The 15,019-nt window shown below is 42.4% G+C and overlaps 1 protein-coding gene across 10 annotated transcripts in view; it reads left to right on the top strand.

The window, feature by feature from the left end:
- Window positions 1-8,407, top strand: part of LOC147345009 (general transcription factor II-I repeat domain-containing protein 2) — a 46,720-nt gene extending 38,313 nt beyond the window's left edge. For 3 of the 10 annotated variants that reach the window (XM_086374633.1, XM_086374628.1, XM_086374626.1), the window contains 6 exons: window positions 311-373; window positions 1,404-1,481; window positions 1,784-1,867; window positions 3,354-3,537; window positions 4,090-4,118; window positions 6,587-8,407. In XM_086374633.1, coding sequence (XP_086230759.1) covers window positions 311-373; window positions 1,404-1,481; window positions 1,784-1,867; window positions 3,354-3,537; window positions 4,090-4,118; window positions 6,587-8,190 — 2,042 coding nt within the window. In that variant the 3' untranslated portion in view covers window positions 8,191-8,407. Of the gene's footprint in view, window positions 1-310; window positions 374-1,403; window positions 1,482-1,783; window positions 1,868-3,353; window positions 3,538-4,089; window positions 4,119-6,217 lie in introns of all 10 variants that reach the window. The other 7 variants (XM_086374631.1, XM_086374627.1, XM_086374634.1 and 4 more) reach the window with 5 other exon arrangements.
- The last annotated feature ends 6,612 nt before the right edge of the window (window positions 8,408-15,019 follow it).

Here is a 15,019-nt window from a genome sequence, read left to right as displayed (position 1 = left end):
ACTGTTGCCAGTGAATTCCATTAGCTCAAAGAGAAGAATATTCTGTGTCCCTTACTGTGGGTAACTTCGTATCATTTGCTCCCTGAAAGTTTCTTATCTCCCCTTATCCCCTGTAAGTTAAGGCAAACTTTTATTACTCTGTTATCCCTTTTAAAATTAAAATTACCTTTGTGTTTATACCTCTGTTTATTAAATATGGAATGCATTTAAAATGCCAGGATAAGCGACTTTGGGGATAGAGAAGCAGTAAAATATTGGAACATGAGCATATGTAACAATGAATGTCATTTTAGAAAATTTTTTTTTCAAGATTCTACTCAACTTGTCCCTTCAGAAACGAGTGAGGACCCTGAAGCTGAGGTGAAAATTGAAGGTTGGTTGCCAAAAACCTTGCCTAATTTGCACTGCTAAGTATAGCGTTCCTTTTGCCTCAAAAGACTGCTCCGGGGAAAAGAGTGAAATCGATGTGTGTGTGTGTGTGACCAGGGCAGGGAGGAGCAGGGTGGGGTGGCTCCTCATGTCCTTCTGAGGTCTTGCTCTCCGACGTAGAATCTCAGATATCCAAGTAGTTGATCGTTCACAGAACACAAGGACTGAGCTCCGAGTCCCTCAGAAAGGACTAGACGGGCTCATTTCATTTCTCACGTAGAACTTAAGGGAGCGTAGTGTCTGTCATTTGACCAGACCGTGATAATATCAGCTGCGCTTTTACTATTTAACCCCATCTGGGCTTTTCCTTGACTGTCTTGTTTCATCATTTCTCATGGGTCGTCTGCTTCTTAAGTGCTCTCTTGTATGCACTCATATGTCTTCCTTGCTTCACCCCTCCTTAAATTGAGAATAACAATAAAGGGATTTTTTTTTCTTTTCCTTTGGCCAAGTGGCATGCAGGATCTTAATTCCTCAAGCAGGGAATGAACCTGTGCCCCCTGCGTTGGGAGCTTGGGGTCTTAGCCACTGGACCACTAGGGAAGTCCCGGGAAATGTATTTTTAAACAGTCTTCTTTTTAAATCAATGTAGACTGACTGTGAGGTATCAGGGGCTACAAACTCAGTAAAAGCCATGGGGCCCTTTCCCCTTTGACATAGAGATTAAACTGCAGAGACTCAAACATCAATTAATGCCAAGCCAGCTTGTTATTCCACAGCTAAATATTCTCTGGAGTTTTAAAAATTTAGTCTGGGCTTTTTTTTTTTTTTTTTGCCACATTGGGCTGCTTGCAGAATCTTAGTTCCCCATCCGGCACTGAACCCGGGCCCTTGGCGGTGAAAGCCCCAAGTCACAATCACTAGGTCACCGGGAATTCCCTCCTCGGGCCTTCTGATCAGAATGGCAGTTTGATAGTTTTAGAGCAGAAGTCGTCTAATTTTCTATAAGTTCTGAATTTCAATTTCTGTTTAAGGAAAAACCAGTTCACCCAATATTACAAATTCTGCAGCAGGTGTTGAAGACCTTAACATCGTTCAGGTGACAGTCCCAGGTATAGAATTCTATCTGATTTTGTCAAAATTTAGACTGTGTTTTTCATTTTATTATATTTTAACTGTTTTGTGACATGGGTTAACCTCTCGGAGCTATTTCTTTGCTAAGTTCACCCTGTCAACTAAGGAAAGACATCTCTAATGCCTTAAATTTACAAATTTACAAAATGCTTACTTTTTGCTAAACGTAAATTGATAAGCCAGGTAAAGTACTTTCTCGTGAGCTAATGGGGGTTTTCTCCAATGGCCTTTTGGGGTCGGGGGCAAATACATAAATAAACTTTTTTTTTAATTTTTTTAGACAATGAGAAGGAAAGATTATCAAGCCTTGAAAAAATAAAACAACTAAGAGAGCAAGTCAATGACCTTTTTAGCCGAAAATTTGGTACGTTTTTATATTGTTGCATATTCAGAGTTTTGAATATATATTTGAAATATTTCTTTCTAATTAATTACTTTAAGAAATTGATCTTTCTCTTAAGGAGCTGTGATCAAAATTAGGGTGTATTTTACACAGAAACACTAATTACATAATAGTAATAATAGCTATCTTTTGGCCAATAGGCACGTGAAGAGATGCTCAACGTTATTATTAGAGATATGCAACTCAAAATCACAATGAGGTACCACCTCACACCAGTCAGAATGGCCATATTTTAAAAATCTGCAAATGATAAATGCTGGAGAGGCTGTGGAGAAAAGAGAACCCTTCTACACTGTTGGTGGGAATAAGTTGGTGCAGCCACTGCGGGGGACAATATAGGGATTCCTTAGAAAACTAAAAATAGAACTACCATATGATCTGGCAATTCTATTTCCTGGCATATATCCAGACAAAACTATAATTCAAAAAGATACATGCACCCCTATGTTCATAGCAGCAGTACTCACAATAGCCAAGACATGGAAACAGTCTAAACGTCCATCAACAGATGAATGGATAAAGAAGACCTAGTACCTCTGTTTGATGGGATGCTGCTCAGACACACAAAAAAATGAAATAATGCCATTTGCAGCAACATGGATGCAACTAGAGATTGTCACGCCAAGTGAAGTAAGTCATAAAGAGAAAGACAAATACTATATGATATCACCTCCTGTGGAATCTCAAATAGGACACAAGTGAGCCTATCTCTGAAACAGAATCATGGACGTAGAGAACACTCTGGTGGTTGCCAAGGAGGAGGAGGTTGGGGGAGGGATGGAGTGGGAAGCTGGGGTTAGCAGATGTAAGCGTTTATAAATAGAATGGATAAACAGCAAGGTCACACTGTATAGCAAAGAAAAATAAAGTCAATATCCTAAGATAAACCATAGTGGAAAAGAATATTTTAAAAAGAAAATGTGTGTGTGTTATATATATATATATATAACTGAATCCCTTTGCTGTACAACAGAAATGAACACATTATAAATTGACTATACTTCAATAAAAAATTGTTTTAAAAAGCTATCTTTATCAAATCATTATGTTGTATACCCAAAACTAATATAATGTTATATATCAATTTTATCTCAATTTAAAAAATAACTACCATAGCTATCTTTGACTTACCAACTTCTTCCCATGGCTGAGTATTGTTTTTAGCGTTTGACATGTGATGAATCATTTAATCCCCAGAAAACCTTTTTAGGTGGACAATCCCTATTTCATGCATAGTAAAACCGAGTCTGCTATCCTACCCATTCCCAATTTCCAAAATCACTAAAATCACTCTTGCATCGTAGCACACCTGGAAAATAAAATAATGGCTGATCACCATTGTTATCACTTGACGTGAATAATTTTGAAAGCTTGACCTTAAAGATAAAGTTCGGTTTGGGAGAAGCAAGTAACAAATTGAACTGGCTTTATGCTCGTCTCACCGCAGGTGAAGCCATTGGAGTGGACTTCCCTGTGAAAGTTCCCTACCGGAAGATCACCTTCAACCCTGGCTGCGTGGTGATCGACGGCATGCCCCCGGGGGTGGTCTTCAAAGCCCCCGGCTACCTAGAAATCAGCTCCATGAGAAGAATCCTGGATGCCGCAGACTTTATCAAATTCACAGTCATCAGGTATATGAGGGTTCCCTGCCGAGTCATGAGAATGAGCTGCAGATCTAACTTCCTCAAGGTGGACAAGTCGGGGGGCACCAGGATTCTCACCCCAGAAGGTGGGCGGTGGGTCCCAGCGGTCAAGTCAGTTAAGTGCTGTGTGATACTGCCCCTCATACTCAGCTCATGGTGTTCCTTTAAAAAAAACATTTATTTTAATTTATTTATTTGACTGCACTGGGTCTTAGTTGTGGCATGCGGGATCCTCATTGCAGCAGGCGGGAACTCTTAGTTTCAGCATATGGGCTCTAGTTCCCTGACTAGGACTCGAACCCTGGCCCCCTGCATTGGGAGCTCGAACTCTTACCCACTGGACCACTAGGGAAGTCCCAGTTCATCGGCTTCTGCTTCTGGGAGCTGTGTGTTTTAGCGCCCATTTCTTGGTAATCGTTGGGCAACCAGTCTTACTTTAGCCCGTAGCTGATGTCACAAAAGTTTGTCAAATAGAACTAAATGGACAAGACAGGAAAAGTGCCCTTTGTTGCATTCACCAATGTCTCTTTTTCTCTTCAGACCACTTCCAGGTCTTGAGCTCAGCAATGGTGAGTATTCTGGGGGAGAGAAGATGGTTCCAGCCCTCGATGTGAGGTGTGAGCTGTCTTCGGGGCATTCACCATGGGGTCCTTCCTTCCTGAGCCTTGAGTCTCAGAGCAAAGCATGCCACTTTTTACTTATTTATTTAGCTGCTCTGGTTCTCAGCTGTGGCATGCAGGATCTTTAGTAACAGCACGTGGGACCTAGTTCCCCGACCAGGGATCGAACTCGGGGCCCTCTGCATTGGGAGCTTGGAATCCTAGCCATTGGACCACCAGCAACAAGTCCCAAAACATGTCGCTCTCTATGTTCATTTTTTCTGCTTCTTATAAAGCACTTTAATTCTGTTGCTTGTGTTTTCTTAGCCAGGCCATTTTTTTCTCATATTAGTTTGGTGGAGCTTGCTCTGTGTGATAGCACACCACACTCTTATTCAAGAGTCCTTTATGGTGGAGGAAGGTGCTCATAATACTGAACTACTGCTGCTCCACCTTAGTTGGTAAATAGTACCTGCCTGGCCACCGCAGCCCCGCCTCCAGAATCTCTAACCACTGACCTCCCCACGGTTCAGAACCAGCAGGGCTCCTGCCTGGCACAGCAGGGCTCCCAGAACCCGCTCCAGCCAGTGCCGAGGCTGACTTCTGTTCTGATGGAGCAATGTTCCAGCCTTTCTGCTTGTTAAATTTCACTTTAATTTAAAACTTTTTTTTTTGGCCGCACCACTCGGTATGTGGGATCTTAGTTCCCCAGTCAGGGATCGAACCCACGCCTCATGCAATAGAGGCTCATCTTAAGCACTAGACCACTGGGGAAGTCCAGATATTTTTCATGTCTCCCCTAGAATCCTTGCAAGCAAGTCAGAATCCTATTGGATATTAAAGCGGACAATGTAACTGTCAAAGACCTGCTGTATAGCACAGGGAATTATACCCATCTTGCATTAACCTATAATGGAAAAGAGTCTAAAAAAGAACATATGTATATAATACCTGAAACTAACACAACAGCATTGTAAGTCAACTCTGTTTCAATGTAAATTTTAAAAGATAAGGTGTCTCTAGAAAGAAAAAAAAAAGCAGAAAATGCAGAGATGGTTCCAAAAGTTTGAATCACTAGAGAACCTCCTCACTTAAATTTTGGAAGCTCTGAACTTCCTTGGAAATCCAGTGGTTAAAATTTCACCTCCAGGGCTGGGGGTGCAGGTTCAATCCCTAGTCAGGGAGCTAAGATATCCCACATGCCTCAGGGCCAAAAAAGTCAAAACCTAAAACAGAAGTAATCTTGTAACAAATTCAATAAAGACTTTAAAAATGGTCCATCTCAAAAAAAAAAATTTTTTTTAATTTTTGGAAGCAAAACTCTTCTCTTGAAATGCACAGTTATTATTCCTAAATTCATCTGGTTGCTAAATAGCTTTGTACCTTTTTAAGAGCTTTATTGTGGCATAATTTACATACCATAACATTCACTTGTGCAAACTGTACACAGTCTAGTGATTTTTCTCAGTAAAGTTACAGAGTTGTGCAACTGTCACCATAATCTAATCTTAGAACATTTCCATCATCCCCTAAAGATTCCTCCTGCCCATTTCTAGTCATTTCCCATCCCCACCCCCAGTCTCAGGCAACTACTGAACTGACCGTCTCTGTCTGCATTTCCTTAAAGTGAATTTTTATACCCGTGTTCTCTTGAAGCAAAGCTCACGTACATTGTGGCCCACTTCTTTACACTGAAACCATGTAAGTTCTGTGAGGGTCTGTGGCTGTCCCCAGTGTCTTTTGGGACTCATAGCAGGTAAATCATATGCCTTCTGTGCTCATCCCCTTCTCTGTTATTTCAAAATTCTCTTGAAAAGCCATTGAAAAAAAATTATGTCCAACTCTTTGGACTGTAGCCCGCTAGGCTCCTCTGTCTGTGGGATTTTTCAGGCAAGAATGCTGGAGTAGGCTGCCATTTCCTCCTCCAGGGGATCTTCCCGACCCAGGGATCGAACTTGAGTCTTCTGTGTCTCCTGCATTGCAAGCAGATTCTTTACCTGCTGAATCATCAGGGAAGCCCAATATGTTAAAATGCAGATACAATCTCAAATCATTCTCATTTAAACCAGGTGGAACAAACATAGCCACTTACTGACCCTCACCAAAGACGTCTTTCATTTGACTCATCAACCTTTTAAAAAAGGGAATTAGTGGCTGATACGGAAAAACCGGGGCTTTTTCATAAAAATTCATTTCCAGGTTTTCTTTAGAAATCTGAAGATCCAGCCAGCGTGGGGCCACGCTCCCTTGGCAATAGTTCGCTGGCCCTGAGTGTCCCCAGCCCCACCCCCCACCTCTGCAGAGCTGGGTTACTCTCCAGTTAACCCACGCCCCCCAGCCACCTTATCCCCTGCATTTGTCATCATGCTTTTGCTGATGTTTTTCTAACAGTCAAGAGAAAAGTGAACTCTTTCTTGTCTCCATGTCTCTATCAAAAGTGGGAAAAAGGAAGATAGATCAAGAGGGCCGTGTATTTCAAGAAAAGTGGGAGAGAGCTTATTTCTTCGTGGAAGTGCAGAATATCCCTACCTGTTTAATATGCAAACAGAGCATGTCGGTATCCAAAGAATACAACCTGAGACGCCATTATCAAACCAACCACAGCAAGCACTATGACCAGTACACCGAGAAGATGCGTGATGAGAAGCTCCAGGAGCTAAAGGAAGGACTCAGAAAGTATCTCTTAGGGTCATCAGACACCGTGTGTCCCGAGCAAAAACAAGTGTTTGCCAAGGTGAATCCAAGGGAAAATGCTGCCGTCCAGCCCGTGGAAGACGTGGCTGGGAACCTGTGGGAGAAGTTACGTGAAAAAATCAGATCTTTTGTGGCTTATTCCATTGCCATCGACGAGATCACAGATATAAACAACACCACCCAGTTGGCCATCTTCATCCGGGGAGTTGATGAGAATTTTGACGTGTCAGAAGAACTTTTAGATACGGTGCCCATGACAGGTACGAAGTCTGGAAACGAGATCTTTTTGCGTGTTGAGAAAAGTCTGAAAAAGTTTAATATCGACTGGTCGAAACTAGTCAGCGTGGCCTCCACTGGCACCCCTGCCATGGTAGACGCCAACGATGGGCTGGTCACGAAACTCAAGTCCAAGGTGGCGATGGTGTGCAAGGGCTCCGATCTGAAGTCCGTGTGCTGCATAATCCACCCAGAATCACTCTGTGCTCAGAAGTTAAAGATGGACCACATCATGAGTGTGGTAGTTAACGCCGTGAATTGGATCTGCTCCCGCGGACTGAACCACAGCGAGTTCACCACTTTGCTCTATGAGCTGGACTGCCAATACGGCAGCCTTCTGTACTACACGGAGATTAAGTGGCTCAGCCGTGGGCTGGTGCTGAAGAGGTTCTTTGAATCCTTGGAAGAGATTGACTCCTTCATGTCCTCCAGAGGCAAGCCCCTGCCTCAGCTGAGCTCTCAAGATTGGATCAAAGACTTGGCCTTCCTGGTGGACATGACCATGCACCTGAACACGTTGAACATCTCCCTGCAAGGGCATTCCCAAATTGTGACGCAGATGTACGACTTGATTCGGGCCTTCTTGGCCAAACTGTGCCTCTGGGAGACTCATCTGGCCAGGAATAACCTGGCCCACTTTCCCACCCTGAAATCAGTTTCCAGGAACGAAAGCGACGGCCTGAACTACATTCCCAAAATCGTGGAGCTGAAGACGGAGTTCCAGAAAAGGCTGTCCGACTTCAAACTCTACGAAAGTGAACTGACCCTGTTCAGCTCCCCTTTCTCCATGAAGATCGAGAGCGTCCAGGAAGCCCTGCAGATGGAGGTGATTGATCTGCAGTGCAACACGGTCCTGAAAACCAAATACGACAAGGTTGGAATACCGGAATTCTATAAACACCTCTGGGGCAGTTACCCCAAGTACAAGACCCACTGTGCCAAGATCCTGTCCATGTTTGGGAGCACCTACATTTGTGAACAGCTCTTTTCCATTATGAAACTGAGTAAAACTGAGTACTGCTCCCAGCTGAAGGACTCCCAGTGGGATTCCGTACTCCACATCTCGACGTGACAGAAACACATTCCCGCATGGTCCCAGGGGCTGGAAGCCTAGAATCCTCTAGGTCTGAGGGGTTTTGAGACGAAAACGTGTTATTAAATATTTCTGTTTTTTTTTTCCCAGTTTGACTCGAAAATATCATTTGCAGTTAGCATACCTGTTTGTATGACATTTTGTGCTTCCCCATAGCCCAGTAAAAAAAAAAAAAAATCAAGAAAGTTTTATTGTATTTCTAGTAGTTGACTCTTCTTACGCCTGGCCTGTTTCACTCACTCACATGCTGGCTTGACCCCTGCGGGCACTGGGACTGCATCCTGAAGTTTAAATCGGGGAGAGAGATGGGGTTATACATACACACGCATCTACCTCCCTGTCATCTGCATGGTATTCCATGTGATTTCATATGTTTGCAAATTGAAGGAGAATCAGAAACGTGTTCACATACTGTGGTGTCTCTGCCTTCCCAAGAAACCGGAAATTTGGGACTTAAAAGAGAAACTCCTTTGTAAAGTAACTATCATTGTTGTCTAGCGGTTGGGTCCTGTCCGACTCTTTCCCGACCCCATGGTCTATAGCCCACCAGGCTCCTCCATCCATGAGATTTCCCAGGCAAGAATACTGGAATGAGCTGCAATTTCCTTCTCCTGGGGATCTTCCCAACTCAGGAATCGAACCCACATCTCCTGCCATGGCAGGCGGGTTCTTTACCACTGAGCCACCTGTGAACCCCAAAGCAACTATACTTCAATAAAAATTAGTAAAAACAAAAGCAGATGATGATGAAAAGCAAAATACAATAGAAAATCCAAAAATAAATAACATAGGCTTTCAAAGACTAAGTTGAAGTTTGGAGGCTTTTTTTAAACCTTTATTTGAAAGAATTTCAAATGCATAGAAAAGTTAAAGAAATAAAAAGTGCATGAAGAACAGTTAATTCCCTTTTGACAGATTTTCATACTGTTTTATCATTTGTTTGTTCTCTTCCCCCATCCCTCTCTCTCTTTCTCATGTGCGTGTGTGCGTGTGTGTGTACACTTCCTGTGTGTATAAGTGTCTTATTTATCATTATCTGTATATGTGGATAAACATATGTACATAGTTCTTTTCTGAACCGTTTGAGAGGAAGTTACACCTTATTTATCTCTAAATACTTTTGGGAGTATTTTTAAGGAAAAGGATATTCTTGGCCATAACCATGATTTAGTTACCAATTCCAGTAAATTGAACACTGATGCAATATTTTTATCTAGTTTAGCAATCATACTCCAATTCATCAGCTGACCAAATCACTTTTCCTTTGGGGCATTTTTCCCTTGGAGGGTTGTCATATAGATGTGCCTGAAACTAACACAACATTGTGAATTAACTATACTTCAATTTTTAACAAATCATCCTAAGCAACAAAAATTTATTAACTCAAAAAATATATATATAGATACAGATCAATGCAAAGAAATAGAGCAAAACAATGGAATGGGAAAGACTAGAGATCTTTTCAAGAAAATTAGAGATACCAAGGGAATATTTCATGCAAAGCTGAGCACAATAAAGAACAGAAATGGTATGGACCTAACAGAAGCAGAAGATATTAAGAAGAGGTGGCAAGAATACACAGAAGAACTATACAAAAAAGATCTTCACAACCCAGATAATCACGATGGTGTGATCACTCACCTAGAGCCAGACATCCTGGAATGTGAAGTCAAGAGGGCCTTAGGAAGCATCACTACAAACAAAGCTAGTGGAGGTGATGGAATTCCAGTGGAGCTATTTCGAATCCTGAAAGATGATGCTGTGAAAGTGCTGCACTCAATATGCCAGCAAATTTGGAAAACTCCACAGTGGCCACAGGACTGGAAAAGGTCAGTTTTCATTCCAGTCCCAAAGGAAGGCAATGCCAAAGAATGCTCAAACTACCGCACAATTGCACTCATCTCACAAGCTAGTAAAGTAATGCTCAAAATTCTCCAAGCCAGGCTTCAGCAATAGGTGAACCATGAACTTCCAGATGTTCAAGCTGGATTTAGAAAAGGCAGAGGAACCAGAGATCAAATTGCCAACATCTGTTGGATCATTGAAAAAGTAAGAGAGTTCCAGAGAAACATCTACTTCTGCTTTATTGACTATGCCAAAGCCTTTGACTATGTGGATCACAACAAACTGTGGAAAATTCTTAAAGAGATCGGAATAGCAGACCACCTGACCTGCCTTCTGAGAAATCTGCGTGCAAGTCAAGAAGCAATAGTTAGAACTGGATATGGAACAACAGACTGGTTCCAAATCAGGTAAGGAGTACGTCAAGGCTGTATATTGTCACCCTGCTTATTTAACTTATATGCAGAGTCTATCATGAGAAATGCTGGACTGGATGAAGCACAAGCTGGAATCAAGATTGCCGGGAGAAATATCAATAACCTCAGATATGCAGATGACACCACCCTTATGGCAGAAAGAAAAGAAGAACTAAAGAGCCTCGTGAAAGTGAAAGAGACGAGTGAAAAAGTTGGCTTAAAGCTCAACATTCAGAAAACTAAGATTATGGCATCTGGTCCCATCACTTCATGGCAAATAGATGGGGAAACAGTGGAAATAGTGACAGACTTTATTTTGGGGGGGCTCCAAAATCACTGCAGATGGTGACTGCAGCCATGAAATTAAAAGACACTACTCCTTGGAAGAAAAGTTATGAGCAACCTAGACAGCATATTAAAAAGCAGAGACATTACTTTGCCAACAAAGGTCCACCTAGTCAAAGCTATGGTTTTTCCAGTAGTCAGGTATGGATGTGAGAGTTGGACTATAAAGAAAGCTGAGGGCCAAAGAATTGATGCTTTTGAACTGTGGTGTTGGAGAAGACTCTTGAGAGTCCCTTGGACTGCAAGAAGATCCAACCAATCCATTCTAAAGGAGATCATTCCTGAATATTCATTGGAAGGACTGATGCTGAAGTGGAAACTCCAATACTTTGGCCACCTGATGTGAAGAACTGACTCATTTGAAAAGAGCCTGATGCTGGGAAAGATTAAAGGCAGGAGGAGAAGGGAACGACGGAGGATGAGATGGTTGGATGGCATCACCAACTCAATGGATGTGAGTTTGAGGAAACTCTGGGAGTTGGTGATGGACAGGGAGGCCTGGCATGTTGCAGTTCATAGGGTCGCAGAGTTGGACACAACTGAGCGACTGAACTGAACTGAACAGGTATAAAGGTATAAAGTTTGAGATATGCGTTCTTAGTATCTATTAGTTGCTGGAATTAGTGACCCGAAATTGTGAATACTTTCCAGATTTGGCGGAATTAACCTGATTAGGGTACAATAATGTAGGAAAAGGCTTTGATACAAATTAAAGGAAGCTGATGGGAGAAGAGACCAGCCTCCAACTGGTCACCCTGTGTAGAGGACCCAGCCCCAGCTGGGGCCTGGATGGATGTCCTCAGACACAGGAATGACCCACGCTGGGCAGTTCCTGTCTTTATGAGGCTGACTGCAGGTCTGGCTGGGTCCAGCTGGGTCTGAGGCTCACTTCCTGGGAAGTGAGTCCAGTCACTTTCGGACTAGTTCATGGCAGAAGTCTTGGGAGGCCGGCTGCTGGTGTACCAGAGCAGAAGCTGACTCAGTATAAGAGGCGCGGTCCTGCAAACCCTGCCGGGAAACACCAGCCCCCAGGTTTTCAGTCAGTCAGCTGGGGCTCAGAATGATTAAATGGCCTGCCTGAGGCCACATAGCCAGGAAAGGATTCAGTCCTGGGTCCGCGTGACTCCGAAGTCCATGTTCTTCTTCCTTTTCTAAGCAGCCACCACGCTTCTGTGAAGACCTGGGAGGCGTCTGTCTTAGAGCCCCGCTCATCACTGTCAACTGTGGCTCCCTGCTGGTTAGCACACTGAGTATTAGGGAGGGGACCATAGAGTTCAGCCAGGGCTGCCTTCTGTTGGCTGGGCTATTCTTGGGGCTGTTTTGCTTTGATTCAACTCCCAGGGTCCCCAGGTTCCTTCTTGACCTGTAGAGTGTCCAGGGACCAGGTGGCTTGACCAACACAGTCACTTGTATGACTGAGCCAAGACTGGGAGAAACTAACTTCTCCCTTAAGCGACCAGCCTTGTCCAGCCTCACTCATTTACTGCTTCCCACACAGGAACAGAAGCTCTCCATGCCTCCCACAGCCTTGGGGACAAGCTATGTCTTCTATCAGTCAGCTTAGTTCAGTTCAGTCGCTGATTTGTGTCTGACTTTTTGTGATCCTGTGGACTGCAGCATGCCAGGCTTCCCTGTCCATCACCAACTCCCAGAGCTTGCTCAAACTCCTGTCCATCGAGTCGGTGATGCCATCCAACCATCTCATCCTCTGTCGTCCCCTTCTCCTCCTGCCTTCAATCTTTCCCGGCATGAGGGTCTTTTCCAATGAGTCAGTTCTCTGCATCAGGTGGCCAAAGTATTGGAGCTTCAGCCTCAGCATCAGTCCTTCCAATGAATATTCAGGACTGATTTCCTTTAGGATTGACTGGTTTGATCTCCTTGCAGTCCAAGGGACTCTCAAGAGTCTTCTCCAACACCACAGTTCAAAAGCATCAATTCTTCATGGTCCAACTCTGTTTTTTTATAAGATTTGCAATTCTAGTTTGCCCCGTAGTGTCTTTGCATCTGCAGAAAGACCCATTAGCAAAGACGTGAAGGCTCTGGGCCGACTGCAGTGTTGGAATGGGTGGTAACAATTGCTTTCTGGTACAACTCCCTAACTAGGCAGGCTCTTTGAATAACCAGCGGCACCCTGTCTCTATAGCCAAATACAATTCTCTGTGTGTTTGATAAGCTATTATCCTTCAGTGAATATTCACAACTCTTAAATTAGCCAAGACCCCCACTGTTTCTCAGGGAGAGAAAACTGGGTGAACTTTCAAATTTCTGTGCCCCTTCTATGCCTTAGCAATGGCCCCAGGACGGCTATTGTCAGTTAAATCTGGAATGCAAGATCAATTATATTCTCCTATTTATATCTTCCAGTTTAAAAAATATTTCTTCAATTTATTTAAACTAAAATAAATAACCAATTCACCCATTTCTTCCACCTTGCCACCTCTCACCTCTTACAGCCATCAGCCTGTTTTCTATATGTTGTTTTTTGTCTTTTAGGTTCCACATATAAGAGAGAGAATATAGTATTTGTCTTTCTCTGCCTGACTTCACTTAGCATAGTAAATAGTAGTAAATAGTAAATGTCGCTCAGTCATGTCCGACTCTTTGCGACCCCATGGACTGTAGCCTACCAGGTTCCTCCGTCCATGGGATTTTCCAGGCAAGAATACTGGAGTGGGTTGCCATTTCCTTCTCCAGGAGATCTTCCGAAGCCAGGGATCGAACCCAGGTCTCCTGATTTGTAGGCAGACGCTTTACTGTCTGAGCCACGGGGGAAGTCACTTAGCATAGTGCCCTCAAATTCATTTTGTTGCAAGTGGTAAGATTTTATTATTTTTTATGGCTGAATAATATTCCATTTTATATTTATGCCACAATTTCTTTATCTGGTCATCCACTGATGGCCACGTAGGTTGTTTCTATATCTTGGTTATTGTAAATGATGCTGCAGTGAACTTAGAGGTGCAGTTATCTTTTGAATTAGTGTTTTCATTTTCTTCATATAATACTCAGATTCTGATGGAATTCCTGGATCATATGGTAGTTCTATTTTTAATTTTTTTTTTTTTTTGAGAAATGAACATGGTGAGAGCACACATCATTTTCTTGTTTCTGATCCTAGAGGAAAAGCTTTTGGCTTTTCACCATTGACTTTTCACCATTGACTTTTCACCATTGACTTTGATGTTAGCTATGTACTCCATATACGTGGCTTTTACTATGTTGAGGTATGTTCCCTCCATACCTGCTGTGTTGAGTATTTTTATCATAAATGGATGTTGAATCTTGTCAAATGCTTCTTCTGCATCTATTGAGATGATCATATGATTTTTAGCCTTCATGTTTTTAACATGGTGAATCATTGACTGATTATTGAACCATCATTGCATCCCTGGAATAAATCCCACTTGATCATGCGGTGTGATCAAAGGTGTTGTTGAATTCTGTTTGCTAATATTCTTTGAAGAATTTTGTATCTAGGGTAGTCAGAGATATTGGCCTGTAATTTTCTTGTTTTGTGGCATCCTTTGTCAGGGTAACGGTGGCCTTGTAAAATACATTTGAAAGAGTTCCCCTCTCACTAATTTTTTGGAAGAGTTTGATAAAGATTGATCTTATAGTAACTGTTCTTTGAATGTTTGGTAGAATTCACCAGTGAAGCCATCTGGTCCTGGACTTTTGTTTGTTGAGAGATTTTTTGTTTGTTTGTTTGTTTTGCTGATTCAAACTCCTAATCTTCTTGCTAGCAATTGGTCTGTTTCATTTGAGATTTTCATTTGAGATTTTCTATTTCATCATGATTCAAGCTTTGTAGATTGTATGTTTCTAGCCATTTATCCATTTCTTCTTCCAGTTTATCCATTCCATCTAGTTTGGCATATAATTGTCCGTAGTAGCCCCTTCTGATCCTTTGTATTCTGTGGTATCAGCTGTAATACCTCCTCTTTTATTTCTGATTTGAGTCCTCTGTCTTTTTCTCTTGCTGAATCTAGCTAAAAGTTTGTCAATTTTGTTTATATTTTCTAAGAACCAGTTCTTAGTTTCATTGATCTTTTCTATTGTCTTTTCTGTCTTTATTTCATTTATTTGTGCTCTAATTTTTGTTTCTTCCTTCTTTCTACTAACTTTGGGCTTCATTTGTTCTTTTTACTTCTAGTTCCTTGGGGTGTACAGTTAGGTTGTTTGAGACTTTTCTTGTTTCTTGAGGT

The sequence above is a fragment of the Bos grunniens genome, chromosome 25, assembly GCF_055505025.1.
Source record: "Bos grunniens cultivar Pamir isolate PY7600 chromosome 25, Bosgru_T2T1.0, whole genome shotgun sequence".
NCBI lineage: Eukaryota > Metazoa > Chordata > Mammalia > Artiodactyla > Bovidae > Bos > Bos grunniens.
This window is presented reverse-complemented; position numbering and strand designations above follow the sequence as displayed.